Raw genomic sequence first — 20,513 nt, 5'->3', positions numbered from 1 at the left:
TAGTTGTGTTACCAATTTAGGCGTCATTGTCAGTGCTTTGACAGAAGGCATGATGTGGCTTGCTGGCCTTTTCCTGCATGGCTGTTTGTCTTTCCTGTCTTGATCAGGATTTTGGGTCTAGATGTTAAGGAATAAAACAATGACGCTCAAGAACATTAAAATCATGTTCTTGGCTTCTAACTGCCAACTGATGATGAGAGACTGACAATCTAGTTTGTGGGTTTAAAAAACCGTTCAGCTCTCTCCTTCTAGATAACTCCAACTTTAATTAAAAAGTCATTTTGTTCCAATCAAATCTCAGCAGATTTTGTCCTAACTAAGCCTTATCACTCCCACAAGATCCAAGACCTCCAATTTCAGAAAGAAATCTGGAAGAGTTTTAGCCACTCTCGGACACTTCCAATGTACAAGAAGCTGTGTTAAATGTTTTGCCAGGAAAAGCAATTTGCACATTTGCACTCCTGTATGGAGCAACCTGGAGTGCGAAGGCACAAAAAGCACAGGGCTTCTTAAGACTTGTTGGCTTTCAAGGTGACCCAGGATCCCGAGCTGTTTTTCCTACCGTGACTAAGGCAGCTGAGAATTTTTTTAAAAAAGGAAAAAACCATGACGAGGAAGAAAAAAAAAATTAAGTAAAAACACGTGACTGAGTCATGCGGTTTGGGGAGAAGACTTAGTTCACCCAAGCTATTCCCACAAAATTGCAATTGCTTCTTCTAAGGAGGCCTGTCTCCAAATAGATTTTTGAATCGGCATTCACAAGCCCCATATGGAGAATTTAATCCTGAGCAGTTGATCACATGACTATTCTCCCCTCCCCGCCCCACCAAACACACTCATCTTTCTGGAAATGCAAACAGTACAACTTTCCCATAACTTGGTTCTTCTTTCCCGACTGATGAAAATTAGATTCCTTTTTTTGCAAACCGTGCAGATAAACCTTTGCAAAGAGACCAAGAGCATCCACAGATTTCAGAGTCTGCCAGCTTCCTGAGTCCAAGACAGGCTTCCTACAAAGTGCGAGCTGCAAGCGACACCCTCCAAGCTCTCAAAGTGTGGCAAAGGGCCACCCATTTGCCAGAGTCTTTCGAGTGGGAAGAGCAAATTACACAGGGTGGAGGAATTTACCTGTGGCAGGAGGAAGAAAACTCCCGCAAGCAGCACAGTCTATCTTTAAAATTATAAGTTGCCACAAAGCTATAATGGAGCTGCAGCAGGTTAGGTTTTGCTTGCTGGACGCGGGAGGAGGAACAGATAGCTGGAGAAGATGTCCTCAGCTTGGAGAAATGAAAACTAGCCCTGCTAAACTGGTCAAACCTCTCTATCCAGCAATACTCTACCGTATTGTTAGGGACACGAAAGGGCCCAATTTGGCTCCCATGCTAACTGCCAATGGATGGAACTAGGACTAGGAATTTGCTTGTTCTCTTTTTTAATCCAGAGGCATGCTCACGCCTGAGACGCCAGCTGCAGGATTACGGCCCCCGTCTACCCAGACTTCCTGAAAAGAGCCATCCTTGTGCCCATTTCAGGAACATGTTTGCTCTCTACTCCCTGGGTGTATTGGGGGGAGGGGGGAAGAGAAATTGACAAGCTTTCCATGAAGGGAGGAGAAAAATATTTTCTTTGGAATGAAAAAAAGAAAATAAAACCTGCACGACAATGGCTGGAAAACCTGATTTAGGGACCATCCATGCCTTTCACTTCTGGCGGTGAAAGGAAGGACACGAGTTTGGTGATCTCAAGGAAGACAAAACACCGTGTACTCTTTGTGCAATTTTTATGGCTTTTAGGTGTTCCCGTGGGAAAGTACATACAAGAAAAGAGGAAAAGGGGCTTCACACACAGATTGGGAAGGGAGGGGAGGGGGCGCCGGAAAGCACCCCGACCCATGCTTATCACCCAGGTCGGAGAACCACCAACCAACCGAGTCCCAATGGCACCAGCTCTGAAAAGGTGCCAACCAGCTTCCTTGATCATCTCCAGGATTAAATCAGCATCCTTTCCCTACTTTCCGAGAATGGGACAGCCCCTCCCCGAATCAGGGCTCTAAACATTATTTTAAAACAGGGACCGTTTTTCTCCTGGCAGTCCACCATGATTGTCAATCGCAAACCCCCAAAAGGGGATTTTCACGATGAAGATTGTGCCAGCACAGTCTCCAAGCACAGAGCACAACATGTCCTGAAAGAGGTGTGGCAAGACAAGCTAACCAACAAAGAGAACGGATGAGGAGGGGGGGGGCATGTCAGCCACCCCCACCCGCATTTCATTAATACTGCTTGTGAGAGAGATAAGAGAGACACGTGTGTGCGAACGTGCCAGGGAAGAAACACAGGGTGGGGAGTTCTCCCCGGTTCACAAGTCACAAAACCGCCTACGAAGCAGGAGCCTCTCAACAAAATTCAGCTCCCGCAATGTATATAAATGAGAATACAAGGTAGGTATAAAAGATTACATCGTAGAATTAAAAACAAAAACAAGACTGGAGGAAAAAAAAACCACCCTTGCTGACCATTTGCCTTCCCAAGCATCTTTTCCCGTGTTGGATGTCGAAGGGGGAAAAAATAGATCCCATCGGTTCCTTCCAAGGTTACCCGAATACGTCTCGGAGGGTCTCCAAAATCCAACTAATGTCCGTCATGGGCTGGCAGAGAGGGAGGGTCTTCCTGGGCAGTCCCAGAAATTTGGTGGTGCGATAACAGCCTCAGCCTGCCTGTGTTTGCGACTCCCCCCTGAGGCTTCTCTTCCCCCACCCCCACAGGAAGACTTGGGGGCTCTTTGCAAAGGGTCAGGGGGAGTGAAGAAGAGACCCGTCTCCACGCTGCTACACAGAATAATGTCCCATCAGGGGCAGGTCATCTCCCTCGCTTACTCCGAAAAGGGCGGAAACATGTTCAGTTCAGGAAATTCTTCACTGCTGTAGTTGGTTCCTTGTTCCCCCAGCATAGACAGCATATCCTGGAAAGTCAAAAAAAAATAAAAATAAAAAGAGCCATAAGCATAATCCGGAATAAAATAAGACCTGCGATTAAATTGGGGTAACTTGTGAAGGGTACAAGAGATGGGACCACCAACGCACGAGGCGGGGCGAGCTGTAAAAAGGATCTGCGTTTTTCTAATCTGCTCTCATTCCTCGATTTACGACCACAACTGGAACTAGAATTTTGGTCGCTGAGTGAAGCGGTCTTTAAACAAGTCATCAGACCCAATTTTACAACCATTTTTAAACTCCGATTGTTAAGCAAACCAGGCTAGGTGGTCTCAAATTGTGATCACATGACGGCAAGACCCTGCAACCTTCATAAAGGTGAACTGGTTGTCATAGTGCTAGAATTGTGGTGGTTGTGGTGTGACCATTGTAACTTCTTCTGGGGCCATCTTGTTTTCGAGCCGTTGCTAAACAGAGGGTTGTAAGTTGAGGACTTCTTGTACAATCCTTCCACTGGTCAGCTAACTCACCGGGAAGACTTCTGGCTGGGCAGACTGCTGCTGCTGGACATGGGACTCGCCTGAGCTCTGCCATTGTGGCCAAACGCCGACTCCTTCTGCCGTCCGTGCCTGGAACGGGGCGGGATTCTGCCCGTTCTCTCCAGCAGCTGAGGAAGGATAGCAGTCAGTGAGAAAGACAGGCCTTGGGAGACAGAGCAAGGAAATGCCACCTGGGGAACATTTAGAGAAGAGACAGCTGAGCCCACCACTACACAATGGGCGGGAAAGAGGCTCAGGAGGGATCCTCCCTAGAAAGAGACGGTGGGAAACTTGGACTTTCCAACTTGAACGCTTCTGTTCATGCGGCCCTATAAAGGAGCATTAGCTCATCTGGTCAGTTTCCTGCCTGGTGTATCTGGAAAGGCTGACAGGCAGGAAGGAGAACCCGCAAGAGACAAAGGCTTTTTGATGCCCTTTTCAACAACTGGCTCTGGGTCAGAAAGGCACAGCTAAATGGCCTCTGGGGTCCTTTCCCAGTTCCCCAAAGCAGCTCATTTAACGATTTGACCGCGAAGGCATCACAGCTACAAGGAGGCCAAAGCCTGCTGGGGGCTCCAAGGGCAGCCCAGGGACTTACCGAAAGGGGCATTCCGACCGGCAAGGTTTGGATAGGGAGCTCCGGCTGGTGAGGCTGCGGAACCGGGATTCGGCATGGGGCCGAAGGAGGACGGCGTGGCCTGGAAGCTGCCCATGGCAAAAGAGGGGGGGCGAGTCTTCACTGACTGGGAAGCTACTGGCTGGAGAAGGCAAAGAGCAGAAAGGAAGCGATGAATTGCCGTTTGGTTTTTCTGAGAGCAGCTCAGGCCGAAGGAAGGTGAAGAAGCGCCCAAATCAAAGCCCCGGAAAGGGAAGGGGGCAACGCTGGGAGGGACCCCACGCTCCGGAGAAAGCCCTCAGGGAAGTTTTAGGACTCGCCCCCAACAAGAGAGGCCACCGGTCAGCAGGAAAGCAGCGGAAGAGGCAGGTCTTGGCGTTCTCACCCTTGACCTCAGGGCACACTTTTTGGGGCGCGGGGATACAGAGGAAGAAAGAACAGCCGAAGGAAGAGAAAATTACTTGGGCCGTGAAAGGCGGACGTGATCCTGAAGGCCAGGCGCTTCCAGAGACCTGACTGGGGCTGGCATGGCGAGAGAGATGGGCCAGGATGGGTCCGGCTGAGGTCGAGTGCGCCCGGCCAGGCTGCAGGACGTTCACTGGGGGTGCCAGGCTGCTGCTGCTGCTATCGGGAGGGAAAAGCAGAGCGGAAGGAAGACCCTGCTTGGGAGATCCGAATGCTAAGGAGACGCCCCTTCCTCACCTACCCCCCAAATTCTCATCCTCTTGGGGAACAAAGGGTGCAGCTCTGCCAGAACGGCTGCTTCGTCGTAAAGGGCAGAGCCGTGGTGGAAGAAAGGAGGAGGTCTCCAAGCCTTACCGGAAGCTCTCAGCTGGGCGGGAAGCCCCGAAACTGTTTCCTGGGGCGAAGAGGGGCTGGCTGGTGGGCACCGAGTTGGCCGAAATGGGCTTCGTCTGGTCTGCAAGAGAGAGAGGGAGACCCCAAAGGGGATGTTTGATACAGGCATAGTTTGGAAACCATCCCACGGAAGGGAGACGGCGGGAAAGAGGCCTTTCCCCTCCCCCCCCACCTGGACTGATGCCGCTGTAGATCTCGCCGAAGCGAGGGTCTCGCTCCTGGCCAAAGAGGACCTCGGGCTTCTCCAGAGGCTTGCTGTGCTCGGGGCCAGAGGCACTCACGGCCTGAAGGGCAGCCTGGAGAGAAAGAGAAATATTTACCCACCGTCTGTGCTTCCTGCCCACAGCAGCGCCTGGCCCCCTCGGCCCCCTTACCTGCGGATGCTCGTAGCTGGCTAAGCTTTCTCTCCCAGGAACCACATCTAGCTCCGCCGGCTGTGCTGGCTGTGTCCTAAAAGGCAGAGACTCAGATTAGGGAACAGCCCAGGGCGGTGGGTGCAGAGAGAAGCGAGCCCAGGGACCTCCGAGCCCTCCAAACAGGCTCTTACCTGGCGGCCAGGTGCCCCGAGCCCATCTCCAAAGGCAGGCTGACATTGGGGCCTAGCTGGGGCCTCTGCATCGCGTTCGAGCTGGCAGGGCGGGTGTCCTGGCTGACATTCCTGCAGGGAAGGGGAAGGAAAACCATGAGGCAGGTGGACAGGCAGGCAGCCCCTTCGGAGACAGAGACCACCCCAAGGAAGGTGGAGGGGGAATGGAGCTTTTGCACCCAGGAGTTAAAACCCTTGGAAGGAAACCCAAGGAAGTCATCAACGTCAAGCAATTCCCAAAGAGCCCCTCTGTGCCCTCCGAGATGCTTCTTCTGCCTTTCCAGGAAGACCCTCACCCTTGGGGAGCTCCTGAGGCAACTTGGCCCCCGTCGGTTGGTCTACAGACTCTCCCAGCCTCTCTTGGTTCGGGTGCGGCTGTTTTCCCCGCCCCATCCCTGAAGCTAAACAATGGAGATGGGGATGGAGATGGTTGGTTTTCTGGAGGCCGCAACAATTAACCCACATTGCTCTCTCTAGGCATCACTCAAGCCGTGAAATGGTGGCAGGAGGCCGAGGGACCCCTCCTGCTGGCTGACCCTCCCCCTCCCCATGAGAAAGTCCCGCCCACTCGCCCTGACATCACAGCAGGCCCGACAATTGCAAAGAAGCAAGGCTAAGTCTCTGCAGAACTAAAGTTCTTCCCCCTGTTTTGGATCGGATGGCAGCTGTTGGGTGATTTTCCTGGAGTTGGGGGGTGGGGGAAGCAGACGATCACAAAGCCCTCCTCCTCGAGGGGAAGGTGGGCGCAGGGGGCGGGGGAGGCATCCTGAGTACGTACTTCACATTGATGTTGGTGCAGATGATGTACTCGATCTCGTCCGAGTAGGGGTTCTGGAAAGTGAAGGAGCTAGTCCGGATCCAGAGCCATTCGCGGTTCTTGGATCGGAAACGGAACATGACGGACAGCACCTGGCCCTTTAACTTCACCACCTGGAAGAAGGGATGGGACCCCATCAGATGCCGAGGGTCTGGGGCTGACTCACAAAGCCCTGAGGGGTCCCCCCCCCGGCCTTCGGAAGGGCCAATGTGGGGGGGGGAGGGAAGATATGTCCTGCCATCTCGCTCTAAAACGAGGGGCCCCAAGAGACAATTGAGTCTCTTGGACTCACAAGGCAGAGCGCTCCATCTCCTGAAGTGGGGGTCTCCAAACTTGGTCTACTTTAAGATTTGTGGACTTCAACTCCCAGAATTCCTCAGCCGGGAATTCTGGGAGTGGAAGTCCACAAGTCTTAAAAGTGGCCACGTTTGGAGACTTGGCAAGTTGGCAACAGTTTGGAGATTTGGTGGCTCCTGGGCCCACCTTTCAACAGGCGCCTGGAAGGCCGGAGTGGGTGATGATGGTTATGGGGTGGAATGCCGTGTTATGGACCCTTTGCAAGCCCCCTTCTCTCTCTCGCTCTCTCCAAGCCCTCTGCTCTAAACCTGGACACCCATTAGGCAATCCCAACTCTGCTGATGGCCGACATCAAGCTGCCCTGCGGTGGGGTTACCTGCTGGAAGCTGTCCCTTAACAGCTGCTGGTCTTCGGGATGGCAGAATTCGACAATGTCCTTCCCCAGGAGCTCCTAGCACAGAGGAGAGGCACCGTTTATAAACCAGGCCCCTCCCTCCATCCTTTGGGGTCATGGAGGGGGAAGCTCTGCCTAGCCACACATGGCAGTATTTTCTCTTGCTTTGGCCAGAGAAATGCCGCTTCTCCAAAGAGAGAAACCCAGATTTTCAGAAGCCCCTTTGTGCCTTGGGGGTATTCGTAGCCTTTGGCCCCCTCCTCTTAATAAGGCATCTTTTGTTCAGGGAGATGCCAAATAGAAGCACGCACGCATCTCCCCTCCCCATCCCACCATACTGGCTGGGGAATTCTGGAGGCTGAAACCCACCCATTTTAAAGTGCCCTATTTTTTTTTAAAGTTTTTTTAAAGAGTATTCTGGATCCAGCAGTGACCAAACGCACTAAGCAAGACAACGAAACACTTATGGGTCTGTCACCCCCCCCCCCCAAAGAAAGCCTCTTCTTAAAAGGTACATAATTGATCTTCCAGTGCTCCTTAGATGAAATTAAATTTGATCTCCCCGTCGGCCCCCACCCCCTCTCAGGCATTTCCGTGGCTGCTTCCACCACCCTCTGACGCCCCTTCCTTGCAAACCTGGGGTCCCTCAATTCCGGTCTAAGTCAGAAGCCCCCAACTTTGTGGAAAAGCCCTTCTCCAGCATCAGGACCCTACCTGGGGCTTGTAGCCCACCGTGGCTATGCAGCGGTGGTCCACGAAGGTGAACAGCCCGTCGGTGTTGTGGCGGGAGATGAACTCGGTGGGCTGACATACGGTGTTCATGTCTGCGCAGCTGGGGGAGCTGGTGACCTAGGAAGGAGGGGAGAAAACCCCAGTGAATTCAGGGGGTGTCTTAGCCTCCGGGCGACTGATTATTCCTAAGGAGCTTGGGGAGAGTTTGGGGGGGAAACAAGCCCCACACAGCTGTGCACCTCTCCAGCCTACCTGCAACCTGCCGATGGCCACCAGGCAGAATTTACTGCCCTGTCCAGAATCTGGATCGTCGTCGGGCAGGGAAACTCCTGGGAAAGAGGATTTAAATTCAGAACCGATTCAAGCCAACTGGCTTCCAGAGGTAGGTTTTTTTTTTTAAATAATTGCAAAATGTCAGAAAGGGGAGGGGGGAGCCAGGCAACGGGAGCGTGGCACAACTGTCAAGGTGTGGGGGGAGGCCCAGGCGAGTTACCTGCCGGTGGCCAAGCTTTGATGTAACCCGTGCAGTGGACGACCACAAAATGGGGTTCCCCCTCTTTGATGGCACCCAGCCCGTTCCTGGAAGGAGAAGAGATTTGACAAGGTTTTATAAACCTTCCAGCGGGAAAAGTGACCAAAACCCCAAACCAAACACACCCGTACTTCTTTTGAAATCAGAAAGCTGCCAGTCTGTCGCTTTCCAAATGAACCCCCAAATAGCACCGAAGCCCCTCCCTCTTCCTTTGCAATCCCTTTCAAAGAAAAAAAAAGGGGGACCCTCTGCTCTTCCCCCCCCAATGCCTCTGCATACCCCCCCAAAAAGACGATCAACAGACATTTTCATCCTCCGTAATTTTCTTCCCTCCCCACCATTTACCTGCACCGATTCCTCATGTAGCTGAGCCGGTTCATGGAGATGGGATCGACGGTTGCGTTCCCACATCTGCAGAACGAGGGATTAAAAAAAATATATATTCCGAATTTCAGCTTTCTGCCAGGACAGCCTCTCCTGAGATATGTTGCCTGCAGAGGCCTCCCATGCACGGATTGGCTAAACTGGCAGGGACTCACCGAGCCCATCCCCACCCCCCAAAAAGGCATCCTGGCCAGTGTGACACGAGCCCTTTCCTCTGCTGACCAAACTGCCAGTCCCTGGCCGCAAAGCAGCACAGTCTTGTCCTGTTGAATGGTGGTTAAAAGAAACCATGCTTAATCCAGGGGTGTCCAACCGTGGCCCATCTTAGGATGGGCTGCTGGTGGGGAATTCTGGGAGTTGAAGTCCACCCGTCTTAAAAGTTGGTTGGACACCCCTGGCTTAAATGAAGCACGCTGCCCCCTTCAGCACAACAGCCGGCTTCCAACGCACCTCATCCGACAGATGAAGGACCTTCGGGACCCCATGCACATCCTCATGGACTGCTGACCCTCCTTTTTGACCGTCCCCGTCTTCAGATCCAGGATGCGGCCTGCGGAAGCCAAGCCAAGACACAAAATGAGGACCGGGCTGCTTCCAGCAGCCGAGAAGGAGAACTGGCCGTCGGCTCTCCCGCGTCTCAGCCGGGGAAAACCTACCGCTCAGTGCGTTCTCTGAGGTGGACAGCTGTTCCCGCAGCTTCTCCACGTCATCGGGGTGCACCTGGTCATAGAGGGTGCTGCCAAACCACTCCGACTGGGGCTGGTTCAGGACGGGCGTCACCGAGTCGGAGACGTAAACCACCCGGCCCGTCTCGCAGGAGACGATGAAGAGGAAGCCGTCGGCTGCCTCCAGGATCAGGTGTTTCAGCTCCTGTGGAAAGAGAGAAACTGAAACGGAGAGCAGGGCGGAGGCTGTGGCGTCAAAGGGCCAAGGAGCCCCCTCTAATGTGGGCATGCAAGGCTGCCAACTCTCCTGCCCGCTGGCTGCACCATGGACACGAGCCACGGGTTCAACGCAGAACTATGGAGCTCTGCAAAGGGGAGCAGAATAACAAAATAATAGAGTTGGAAGGGACTTTGGAGGTCTATTAGTCCAGCCCCATGCTCAAGCAGGAGACCCTATACGATTCTGGACAAATGGCTGTTCAATCCCTTCTTAAAAACCTCCAGTTTTGGAGCGCTCACAACTTTTGGAGGGAAGCTGTTCCACCAATGAATTGAAATTCAAATTCAGCTGTGGTGGCGCAGTGGTTAGAATGCAGTATTGCAGGCTAATTCTGCCCACTGTCAGCAGTTCAGTCATGACTGGCTCAAGGTTGACTTAGCCTGCTGTCCTTCCAAGATCAGTCAAATGAGGACCCAGATTGTTGGGGCAAGAGGCTGACTCAGCAAACTGCTTAGCGAGGGCTGGAAAGCACCGGGAAGCGTTATATAAGTTGAAGTGCCATTGCTAGAGTTTTTTCTTCTCCCCCCACCCACTGCTGCTGACATCGGAGATTACAAACACACAACCATCCAGCCCCCTCCCTCCTCCCCCTCCCCAGAAACGCCGAGGAGAGAGACCTGGTCGGTGAGGAAAGATGGCTTGTAGCTGCCATCCGTGGAGGTGTTCCCGGTGCCCCGCAGCGACTTCATATGGGAGACGGCCATGCGCAGGATGGTCAGTTTGTCCGGCTTGCGGGCCAGGGCGCTGCAGGTGGGCACCATGTCGGAGAGCTCGGTGATGTAAGCCGTCATCTTGTTCCGGCGCCGGCGTTCAATCTCGCTGTGGTTCTCCCTGTGGATGGAGAGAGGCGGAGAGAAAGGGAGGCCAGTTGCAAAGGAAAAAAAAGGAAGTTTTTTTACGGGCTTGCAAAAAAAAAAAAAAAAAAAAAGAGGGAGAGGGAGAGAATTGACAGGTGGGGAGCAGAGAAAGGAGAACAGAAAGAGGACCACAAGGTGTTAAGGCTTGGAAAGAGGATGCGTGCCGGGCATGCAGACAGAGAAAAGCAGAAAAGATTTCCAGGAGAGTTGCAACCTTCTGCTTGAAATAAAACACGGAGAGGCATCCGCCTATGGGAAGCTCAGAGAAAGGGCTTGGAGGTCCAACAGGGTCTGTGAATGGAGCCTCCATGAACAGAGGCAGTCTATCGCTCAACACTCCCTGCGTGCCTGCTTTTCTTTCTACCTTCACCTGCAGATCGTAGCCTATTCAGGCCTCCTTCCTTTCTGGCCAATACGATGGAGCAGGAAGAGAACATACACACTGCCTTGGTGTTGAAAGGACCATCACGACTTGGGAGGGGAGGGGGAAAGAAACCCCCGCCCCCACCCCCCAAACCAGGTTTAGTATCTTGGCCTAGTAGAGACACACTTCGACAGAAGAAAAGGTTCTGCATCCCTCCAGGAGCAAAAACCTCGTTTGCAGCGGCGAAGTTTTGCAGAAGCTCTGGTTGCTGCAGAATTGTCACACACCCTCCCCTCAAAAGGTTGTACAAGCTTTCCAACAAGGCGGGGGGGGGGGGGAGAAATTAGTCAATAAGAAAACCAGGACCTGGAAGCATGGAATGGAAGATGGATCTGGGTGGATGAGGCAGTGAAGAAAGAAAAGGCTGTATGGGTTGTTGTGTTTTTTAATAGAAAAAAGCACATTTTAGATTGCTCTGGAAGGAGGAAATCTCCGCTTTCCTGGGCCAGCGATGGGGGGCAGGGGGGTGTCTGGACTAAGGGGGCAATGACGAAGAGGAGGCAGAAGGGGCAAATGGGAGTCCTGGGGTGCTTTACGGCAGGTTCTCTCCAATCTTGGCAACTGACTCGCATTTATGACGGTCGCAGCGTCCCCCAGGGTCACCCAATTCCCCTTTTGCAGCCTTCTGACCAGCCAAGTCATTGGGAAAGCCAGATTCACTTAACAACCATGTGACTAACTGAACCCCTGCAGCGACTCACTTAATGACAGTGACAAGGACAGTTGCAAAATGGAGCAAAACTACTTTGCCTAGCAACAGAAATGCTGGGTTCAACTGTAGTCGCAAGTTGAGAATGGCCAGCATTTGAAAAGGAATTCTGCAGGAATTACGGCGGCGTCACTGACCCAGGCAGCCCCCACTTCTCTGGCCCGCTTAACCCTCCAAGGGAGACACGGAGGCTTTCATGAGCCCAGGAGACCCCCAACAGTTTCTGCTACCGCTGCGGTCCTGCCTGCTACCCTTCCTGGCCGGCTTTTCACGGCTTCTCGTATCCAACCGAGCGGCTGATTATTCCCCAAACTCTCTGTCCACTTTCCAGCCCTTGATTAAGGAAGAAAACGGGGAAGGCGACTGGGGGGGGGGGGACTATAAGGGTGATGGGTGGGAAGCAGAAGAAGGGGGGGTGAAGGGGAAGTGAACGAACTGTGGTTTGTCATGCGCGAAGAATCCAAACCTCTGTCTTCCTACCTGGCCAATCTTTCCTTATCCGCTGAGCTCTGCTCGTCATCAGACCTAGAAATAAAATGGGTGAGCTAAGCTAAAACTTCAGAGGGGTGGTGGATGGGGGGGTTTGGCCTCTGAGGCTGAGAAAGAGAGGGGGGGGAACCCAGTCCTGATTCTCACTGGAAGAAGCCCAACGGAAGAGGAAGGGGTTGGCGTGACCCGACAGCCCGAGAAGAGACCCTCCGTACAAGGGCTGCCAAGCCTCACAGCGCAGAAAAGAGGTGGTGGGGGGGGAAGAAACGAGAGAAAGAGGGAGGGGAGGGGCAGATGGATGGATGGATGGATGGAGCACGGAGGGAGCCAGGTTGTGCAAAGGAAGCTGCTTTTCAGCCACAGAAAAACTTATTTCAGGAGGACAGCTCTGAACCAGGGGGACAAACTCTGCCCCCTGCCCCAAAAGGCTGAAAGCCCCCCTTCCATTCAGAAAAATACAAGAGAAAACCAGAATTCTTCCAGTGTAAAACAGAAAAGAAGACTGTTGAATAAGACCCAGATGTTTGAGTGCCAGGCTCAGCAGAGTTATTTTATGCCTCTAAGGCAGGGATGAAATGCTCCCGGTTCGGTCCGGTTCACCTGAACCGGTAGTAAAAAATGTAAAAAAAAAGTTCCAACAATCAGGTGAGCGACGGGCGATCACCGGAATTTTTTTTTTTTTTACTTTTTTAGCATTTTTTTACTACCGGTTCTCTGGAACCGGTAGTAAAAATGCTTTAATAAAGTAAAAAAAAGGCTCTGACAATCACAGCTGTGGCGCACGATCTTCAGAGCTTTTTTTTTTTACTTTTAAAAGCATTTTTTTACAACCTATTCGGTCGTAAAAGCACTGTTCTACTTACCACATGCTTCCTTCTGGTGTGCACTGCGTGTGCGCACACATCGCATTTGGTGCGTGGGGCGCAGTCATGCGCTGTGTGCGTTTGGCACGCAGCGTGCATGCGCAGCCAGCGAACCGGTAGTAAACCGGTTCAGATTTCATCACTGCTCTAATGCAGCGTTTTCTCAACCTCAGCAGCTCTAAGAGGAACGGACTTCAACTCCCAGAATTCCCCAGTCAGCCACGAGTTGAAGGCCACCTCTCTTAAAAGCTGCCACGCTTGAAAAACAACGCTCCAGGGGCTACGGCCACAATTCCATTTTCACGTCAAGGGCCCGGCTGTTGCCTTGTTGCAGTTGCTGGACATCCTCGAGATTTAGATTTTGTTTTTATTATTTGCTGAACGTTTCAACGGGCGTCTTAACGGGTAGCAAAACAAAGGACAGAAGACAACTAAAAACATCACTAAGGTTCAGAATGCTTGGTGGCTGATTTGCAAGCCCAGCTGCAACTATGCAGAAATCAGGAAAAAAATAAAAGCAAAATCCCAAGCGATTTCCTGAAACTGACAAATAAAGAGGAAAAAAAAAAAAAGAAGAAGTTTGCAATGAACTACATTCAAGGTGCTAGCAAATCATAAACGATAAAAACACACCTGGATACCAGCGGTCGCTCTCTTTCTCCAGCCAACCGCTTCGCAATTGGAAAAGCCAGGAGCTTTGATGCGTAATATTAAACGGTAGCGAAATATCAAAGGCTCCTGCATTGTTTTAATTAACCCGGCTTAATTTCAAGGCCAGATTGGACTCCAATAAGCTGATATTTTGCAAAGAATCGGGGAAGGAGTCCTGCTTACATTCAAACACGGAAAAGGCCATCTTGCTTTTTCGCAGAAGAGGCTCAAGGGATGCCCCTTCTCCTCGCAGTGCGAAAATTCTTACCTAGCAAACCGCTCTTTGTCCGTGGAGAGTTGGTCATCCTCACATCTAGAAGAAGAAGGAGAAGGATGCCATGAAAGGGCCAGCGGGGTGCATTTTTACAGATTAAAGAAATCCCAGCTTCCTGGCATAAGGTTTTTTGAAGCCTTCACTTCTCTCTGAATCGAGCTGCCCTTAAGAGCCGGTCGTTTCTCTCCTGCGCTTGTTTTACCAAGAGTGTCACTGGAGGCTTTTAAGAAGAGACTGGACAGCCATTTGCCTGGAATGGTACAGAGTTTCCTGTTGGTGGACTAGAGGACCTCCAAGGTCCCTTCCAACTCATTATTCTGTAAGGAGGAATTTCCTGACAATTAATCAGTGGAAGAGCTTGCCTCCAGAAGTTGTGGGTGCGCCAACACTCGAGGTTTTCCAAGAGGAGACTGCACCACCATTTGTTTGTAACGATCTAGGGCAGGGGCCTCCAACCTTGGCAATTTTAAGACTTGTGGACTCCAATTCCCAGAATTCCTCAGCCAGGAAAGCAGCAAAGCTGGCTGAGGAATTCTGGGAGTCGAAGTCCACAAGTCTTAAAAGTTGCCAAGGTTGGAGGCCCCTGGTACAGGGCATGGGTGGGGAATCATGGCCCTTTTATGCTGGCTCAGGAATCCTGGGAGTTGAAATCCACAAGTCATGAAAGAGCCATGGTTCCCCACCTCTGGCATAGGGTCTCCTGCTTGAGCAGGGGGTTGGACTAGAAGACCTTCAAGCTCCCTTCCAATTCTGTTCTTCGGTTCCGCCTGTGTCGATCCCAACTTCCTTGCCAATGGAAGCAAAGCTCACCTGAGAAATTTGCTGTTCCCTTCGCCATCTTCGTCAAACTCGAGCCTAAAATGCAACAGCAACAAAATTATGGGTGGCGGGCGAAGTCCTCTCAGGGCAGGCCCAGCCTTGAGTGAAGAGAAGGCCCTCCTCTTCTTTTGCCCCTGTTATGGGGCCAGAACCCCAGGGACCCTAACCCTTCCTAACGTACCCCGTCCTCCGCTTGCTGTTTCTCTGGCTGAGGCTTCCTGCGGCTGATCCCGACGTGCCCGAAGCTGCTCCCAAGGGAGGAACGTCCGATGCCATTTCTGGAACAACGGAGAAACGGGACGGTGGGAAACAACTTTTTTGTCAACCATTCGAGTACAGAAAGAATCCCACCCATTCTCTTCATGGAAATGAAGAAAAGACGCAAAGACCCTGAGGTTTCGATAAAACTAACGGCTTGCTCCACTCCACTTGAATCTGAGGAATAAAATTGATGCCACATGGAAAAAAGACAAAACACTGCAAACTCTGCACTGAATTATGACGCACAGATGAAAGAACTTTGCAGCAGGAAAACACAATTCGAACGGAGGACGTTGGAGACGGCTTTGCTGGCCAGAAAATGCCCCCCAAAGATCCCCCATGCAAAAGAAGGCCCAACTTAATGAAATAGCAAAAATTGCAAAAGCAAAGAAACAAATTAGGGGAACCACCTAAAACCCTCTTAGAAACTGCTCCCCCCACCCCCCACCCCCTTTTTTTTAAGCAGCTAAAAAGATGGAAAAACTATCTGGCATCAGAAGAACACAAGAGATCCCACACCAAATTTTCCTAGAATGTCTGTAAACAGAAAAAAACAACAACCCAATTTCTTCCCAGAGAAGGATTTTAACTTCATTGATTTCCTGGCAGAAAAAAAAAAAGCAAGATTTGGACTTTTCAGAGAAAATACCTCGACTGCACAGACAATGCCAAAGAGGGAGAAGAAAAGATCTATTTTTGCTACACTTCACGATAAATATTTACAGGCAGACTCCCCTGGCTTCCAAAGTGAATTTCAATATGAAAACAGAAGCATTTAGAGTAGCAATTTTGCAATAAGAAGAAGCCCCAGATACAACCACCCTTTCAACATAAAACACGGTAGTTCTTAGTTCTCATTCCTTGTGGCTGCAACCTCTCCAGCTCTTTTTGCCCTCGAGGGCAAAATCTACACTGAGGGCAAAAAGACTTTTTTAAAAAAAAACAAAAAACCTACAAATGCTCAGTCAAACCTGGGACTTTAAATCTGCGGCCGAAAAGATCTGAAGCTCCTTTCCAGGATGAGTATATCTGCAAAAGGGTCTGTTTTCTCAAACATCAGAAACAAAACACCAGAGGCCAGCCAAACGCTGACATATTCCTCCTAAGAATTTCCAAAATAATTCTCTATACCAAGGCGGCTGGGGGTGTCGTTATCTCACAGGGCTCCTCTCTAGGAAGTTTGAATCACGAAAAACGAGGGCAAAGTTGATCCTATCTCGAAAGCCACCTCCGAGTTCCAGTAACTAAGAGAACGAAGAATTATTGAAAAGTTTGATAAAAGTTTTGCTGAGCACGCTGAGGGCGTTTTACCAATGAATTATGCTTCCCTGCGAGTTCCTGGCAAGAGTTTCTGAGGTCGACAAAGGGGCCGGTTAGAGAAGTAGAAAGTTGGGCTTCCTTTACAGATATATAATTTAATTTCTCACATTTATGACCGTTGCAGCATCTCCAGGATGCGATCAAAATTCAGACGCTTGACAACTGGTTCATATTTAGGACAGTTGCAGGATCCCGGGATCACGTGATCCCCTTTTGCAATCTTCTGACAAGCAAAGTCCACGGGGAAGCCAGATTCACTTAAGCACCGTGTTTCTAACTTGACATCTGCAGTGATTCACTTAACAACTCCGGCAAGAAAGGTTGTAAAATGGGGCAAAGCTCTCTTAACAAAGGTCTCACTTAGCAGCAGGAAGTTTGGGCTCAACTGTCTGTGGTCGTAGGTCGAGGACCGCCTGTACAGGAAAGATGCAACTCTCCCTCTTTCATTTCTCTAATTCTGGGCCAAAACAAAACTCAAGTATTGCCCACAATGGGAAAACTACAACTCTTGAAAGGATATTTACTCGCTGTCTCCTGAATGAAAGAAAACCCTCTGGATTTTGCAACTGACCCCACCTCCTCCAAGTAGTGGGGAAAGAAAGAAAAAAACCCAGATTTTGCAATCAGGGTTTCAAGGACAACACAGATTTAATCAAGCACAGCAGCCCTTCCGGCCAGACCGGCTGCCCTCCAGAAGGATCCAGAAGCCACCGCTGCTTTGACTGGGAGCTATGGGATTCGGGATCCTGCCCATGGGGGAAAAGGGCCAGGAAGCCACTGTTGCTCTGGTTGGGAGTTATGGGATTTGGGATCCTGCCCACGGGGGAAAGGGCCAGGAAGCCACCTCTGCTCTGGCTGGGAATGATGGGACTCAGGGTCCTGCCCATGGTGAGGACCAGGAAGCCACCGCTGCTTTGGCTGGGAGCGATGGGATTTGGGATCCTGCCCAGGGGCTGGAAGGAGCCCTTGGCAGGAGAGGCTCCAGACTGTCTTCAAGGGCCGCCCCACAAGCAATGCAGGGGGGCAGTCTAGCCCCATGCATGGCTATTCTGGCCCTTGGCAGGGGGTGACCGCTCCTGCTGTCCTGCCTGTGCCCGGACAGCCCATGGGGCTCAGCCAGCCTTGACCCGGCGGCTGGGGATTATGGGAGTTGTCTTCCAGAGTCTCTGGGGCACCCCAGCTCTTCTGGAAAGGGGATGATGGAGCTGGAGGTCTCCCCAGGTGGGGACCCATGGCTGGGGAGGATGGGAAGGAGGGTGTGGAAGAGTCACGGGGACGCTGGCTGGGGAAGATGGGAAAGGGAGTCCCAGCTGGGATGCAGCAGGCAAGGAGGGTCAAGAGCCCCCACAGCCCCCTCCTAAGACCACCCCTTTTTCCCCCAAGCCCCCCTACTCACCCTGCCCTGCGGCGACGGTTGCCATGGCTACACAGGCGGGCGCCCCCCGCCCGGACTCCGCCGCCCCTCGCTAGTGCCAGGTCCAAGATGGCGGCAGCGGGCGAGCCCTGCCGGGGCGGGGCCAAGGGGGCGGTGGCTGGAAGCAACGCGAGCTCCTATTGGTTCGAACCGCCCGAGGGGCGTGGCCCAGAAGTAGGTGAAAAGGAATGCCGCGGGACGCTTGAGCGACGGGAAGGGGGCGGGGCGAAGGTGACGTCACGAGACAGCTGGTGGCGTCACTTTAAAGGTCCCGCGTCACGCCGCTGTCATTCAAGGGATGGGCTGGGATTCGGCTCCCATCATCCCCTGCCCACCACTACAGGGCCCATTTACCCCAGCCTAAACCCTCTGGCTTGACCTAGTAAAATACAACTTGCTTTGTGTGCACCATGCGTTCCCCTCCTAATGGATCCCTTGGACAACAATCCCCATCATCCTGGGCCAACACACTTGGTGCTTCCTTATTTGGGAAAGTTTGGGGGCAAAGCCCAGCTCTGCAGGCCCCCAAGGACAGGGATCCTTTGGGCTGGTAGGGGAATGATGGGAGTTGTAGTCCAGCCCAAAACTCTCCCCTCCTTTACTGTGTCCAGTCCTCAGGTTATGGCCACCGCTGCCAAAGGCTCTGTCGGAAGGCATGACCCTCCCTCCTTTGCTTTCTGTCCAGTTGCACCAGCAAACAAGATCCAGACGGACCCCCAAACATGGGGAGGGGAGAATCCATTGCCAGAAGGCCTTTTGCACATGCTCAGGAGCAGTGTCCAAACTTCTCATCCCACCAGACCTGCTTAGGCCCTCCTTGGACAGCACTGGGGGAGGAAAACAGATTTTCCCCCCCTCCCCCAAAGGGACCATCTTCATCTCCTTCTCTCTCTTCTGCAGGGACGGCAAGAAACGTGATCCCGTATTGCAGCCCCACCTTCTGAAGTATTCATGATATTTCCAGGGGCAGCTCGGAGGAGCCGAAGCAGCTCAGCAGCGCAGACCAGTTTCCCTGGCGTGGCCTGGAGCCAAGGCCAACTAGCAGCCCCCCGGGCTCTTTGGAAGGGCAAGGAACGGCCCTTGGGGTGCCAGGTGTGGATTCCCTGTCGATCGGAGTGGATCCCTGGCTCTTTCCAGCAAGAATTATCCCTTTCCTTGCAAGGCCAGCCTTGTTTCTCGCAGCACGGACCCCGTTTCTTTGAATCTTGAGCCTCGGACTCAGATTTTCCCTCTGTCTGCTGGAAATCTTTTGACCAGGTTGGTGCCAAGCAATTTAACAGATTTACCGAGTTGGAAGGGACCTTGTAGGTCATCTAGTCCAACCCCACTCTGCCTAAGCAGGAGACCCTACACCATTTCTGACCGATGGCAGTCCAGCCTCTTCTTGAAAGCTTCCATGGATGAAGCTCCCACAACTTCTGAAGGCAACTTCTGTTCCATGGGTTGATTGCTCTCATTGTCAGAAAATTTCTCCTTATTTCCAGGTTGAATCCCTCCTTGATCAGTTTCCATCCATTGTTCCTTGGCTGGCCTTCCGGTGCTTTGGAAAATAGCAGACCAAGCGCTATCCAGGCTATGGAAAGTCCCATGACGGAGCCCTTTGTGGACGTGGACCAAGGCATCTGCCTCACCTTCCTCTCCCTGATGGGTCTCTTCCTGCTGGCCATGATGGTGAGGTGCGCCAAGCTGATTGTGGATCCTTACACGGCCATCCCCACCTCCACCTGGCAGGAGGAACCCTTGGACTGAACCGCCTGACAGTCACGGAAAGGAGTGGTGAGAGTCCAGGAAGACGGAAAAGAAATTGCGATCCCTAATCTTACAAATCTCTCTTGGGTTTGGGGTTGGACTAGAAGACCTCCAAGGTCCCTTCCAACTTGTTATTCTGTTTATCGTTGCTCCGTGCGACCTGCAGGAAACACAGGGCCAAATTGATAAGATTGGGGACTGTTGTTCACACACAACCTCCCTTTCCAACGGGGAAAATTGGTCGCCTGAAAGACTTAGGTGGGGATTGTCTGTGGTAATCCAAAATTGACCGGGAATTCTGCTTTCTCTGCTGTCTTTGACTTCCTCAACGGAGGCAGACATTTGGGCTCCATCGTCTGCTTGTAACCCCACACCCAGAGTACATGAGTTTCTGCTTCCTGGTCATCTTCTCGGTCATGATTTAAACCAGGATGACTCAGTTGGGCTTTTCCTGCTAGACTGAAGGCTCTTGGTAATCTTCTCCAAGGGCACCGTCGTTTAATAGCATGGCCTTCTTTCCTTTGCTCACAGCCTCCCGGGAAGGTCCAGGGCTATAACCTCCTTGGCCACTTGCGGGGGCTGCTAGAGGTTGGGCAAAAGGAGGCAGATGATTAGCAGGCGAGAAAACCCACCAGGGAAGGAAATGTTCAAAGGCACAACTTCTTTTCTCTGTCTGTGTCCAAGTTTAGGGTGGAGGGAGACCCACCTGCTTGCAAAATGTAAAAGCAAAGCAGTAACTTTTTTTCCCCCCTCCAGTGCTCTATTTCTGTTTCATTCTGAGAAGCGGCCTCTGCAGCATCAGCTGCCTCCTTTCCCTTTGAATACCCTTTTTCATTGACAACTTGAGATTTTATTCGTAACTTATTCGATCTGCATATTCATTGGTTCTCCCTCGGGACTTTTCTTTCCTGTTTATTTGGGCGTCCTATAACCCCAAAGGACACTCCAAGCTGCATTAGCCCCTCTTCGGCCAGGGAAGCCAAACAAACAGGTCCGCCGAGTTTCAACTGCAAAACTTTCCTTTATTGAAAAGCAAAGCGGCTTTTATTTA

General features: G+C 51.9%; 2 protein-coding genes across 16 annotated transcripts; one reads left to right on the top strand and one right to left on the bottom strand.

The window, feature by feature from the left end:
- Positions 1-1,763: 1,763 nt before the first annotated feature.
- On the bottom strand, positions 1,764-17,833 carry ARNT (aryl hydrocarbon receptor nuclear translocator). Of its 15 annotated transcripts, none has more exons than XM_034425072.2 (23): positions 17,696-17,829; positions 14,900-14,996; positions 14,710-14,754; positions 13,894-13,938; positions 12,103-12,147; positions 10,250-10,463; positions 9,344-9,557; positions 9,138-9,237; positions 8,649-8,714; positions 8,265-8,350; positions 8,024-8,100; positions 7,754-7,888; positions 7,022-7,096; positions 6,310-6,461; positions 5,828-5,932; positions 5,493-5,603; positions 5,320-5,395; positions 5,118-5,241; positions 4,907-5,006; positions 4,549-4,708; positions 4,070-4,229; positions 3,463-3,599; positions 1,764-2,961 (listed from the first exon to the last, which is right to left on the bottom strand). In XM_034425072.2, the coding sequence occupies exons 1-23, from the start codon at positions 17,718-17,720 to the stop codon at positions 2,872-2,874; spliced, it is 2,439 nt and encodes an 812-aa protein (XP_034280963.2). In that variant the 5' UTR covers positions 17,721-17,829; the 3' UTR covers positions 1,764-2,871. The 15 variants fall into 15 exon arrangements, with proteins under 15 accessions (XP_034280963.2, XP_034280962.2, XP_087737530.1 ...); XM_034425071.2 differs by having other exon boundaries at positions 4,549-4,711; positions 17,696-17,826; XM_087881404.1 differs by lacking the exon at positions 17,696-17,829 and adding an exon at positions 15,951-16,103 and having other exon boundaries at positions 4,549-4,711.
- A 1,359-nt stretch (positions 17,834-19,192) lies between these two features.
- On the top strand, positions 19,193-19,537 carry CTXND2 (cortexin domain containing 2). The gene has a single exon (XM_087881421.1). The coding sequence runs from the start codon at positions 19,289-19,291 to the stop codon at positions 19,460-19,462; it is 174 nt and encodes a 57-aa protein (XP_087737547.1). The 5' UTR covers positions 19,193-19,288; the 3' UTR covers positions 19,463-19,537.
- The last annotated feature ends 976 nt before the right edge of the window (positions 19,538-20,513 follow it).

The sequence above is a fragment of the Pantherophis guttatus genome, chromosome 18, assembly GCF_059756535.1.
Source record: "Pantherophis guttatus breed Tessera chromosome 18, ASM5975653v1, whole genome shotgun sequence".
Taxonomy (NCBI): Eukaryota; Metazoa; Chordata; class Lepidosauria; order Squamata; family Colubridae; genus Pantherophis; species Pantherophis guttatus.
This window is presented reverse-complemented; position numbering and strand designations above follow the sequence as displayed.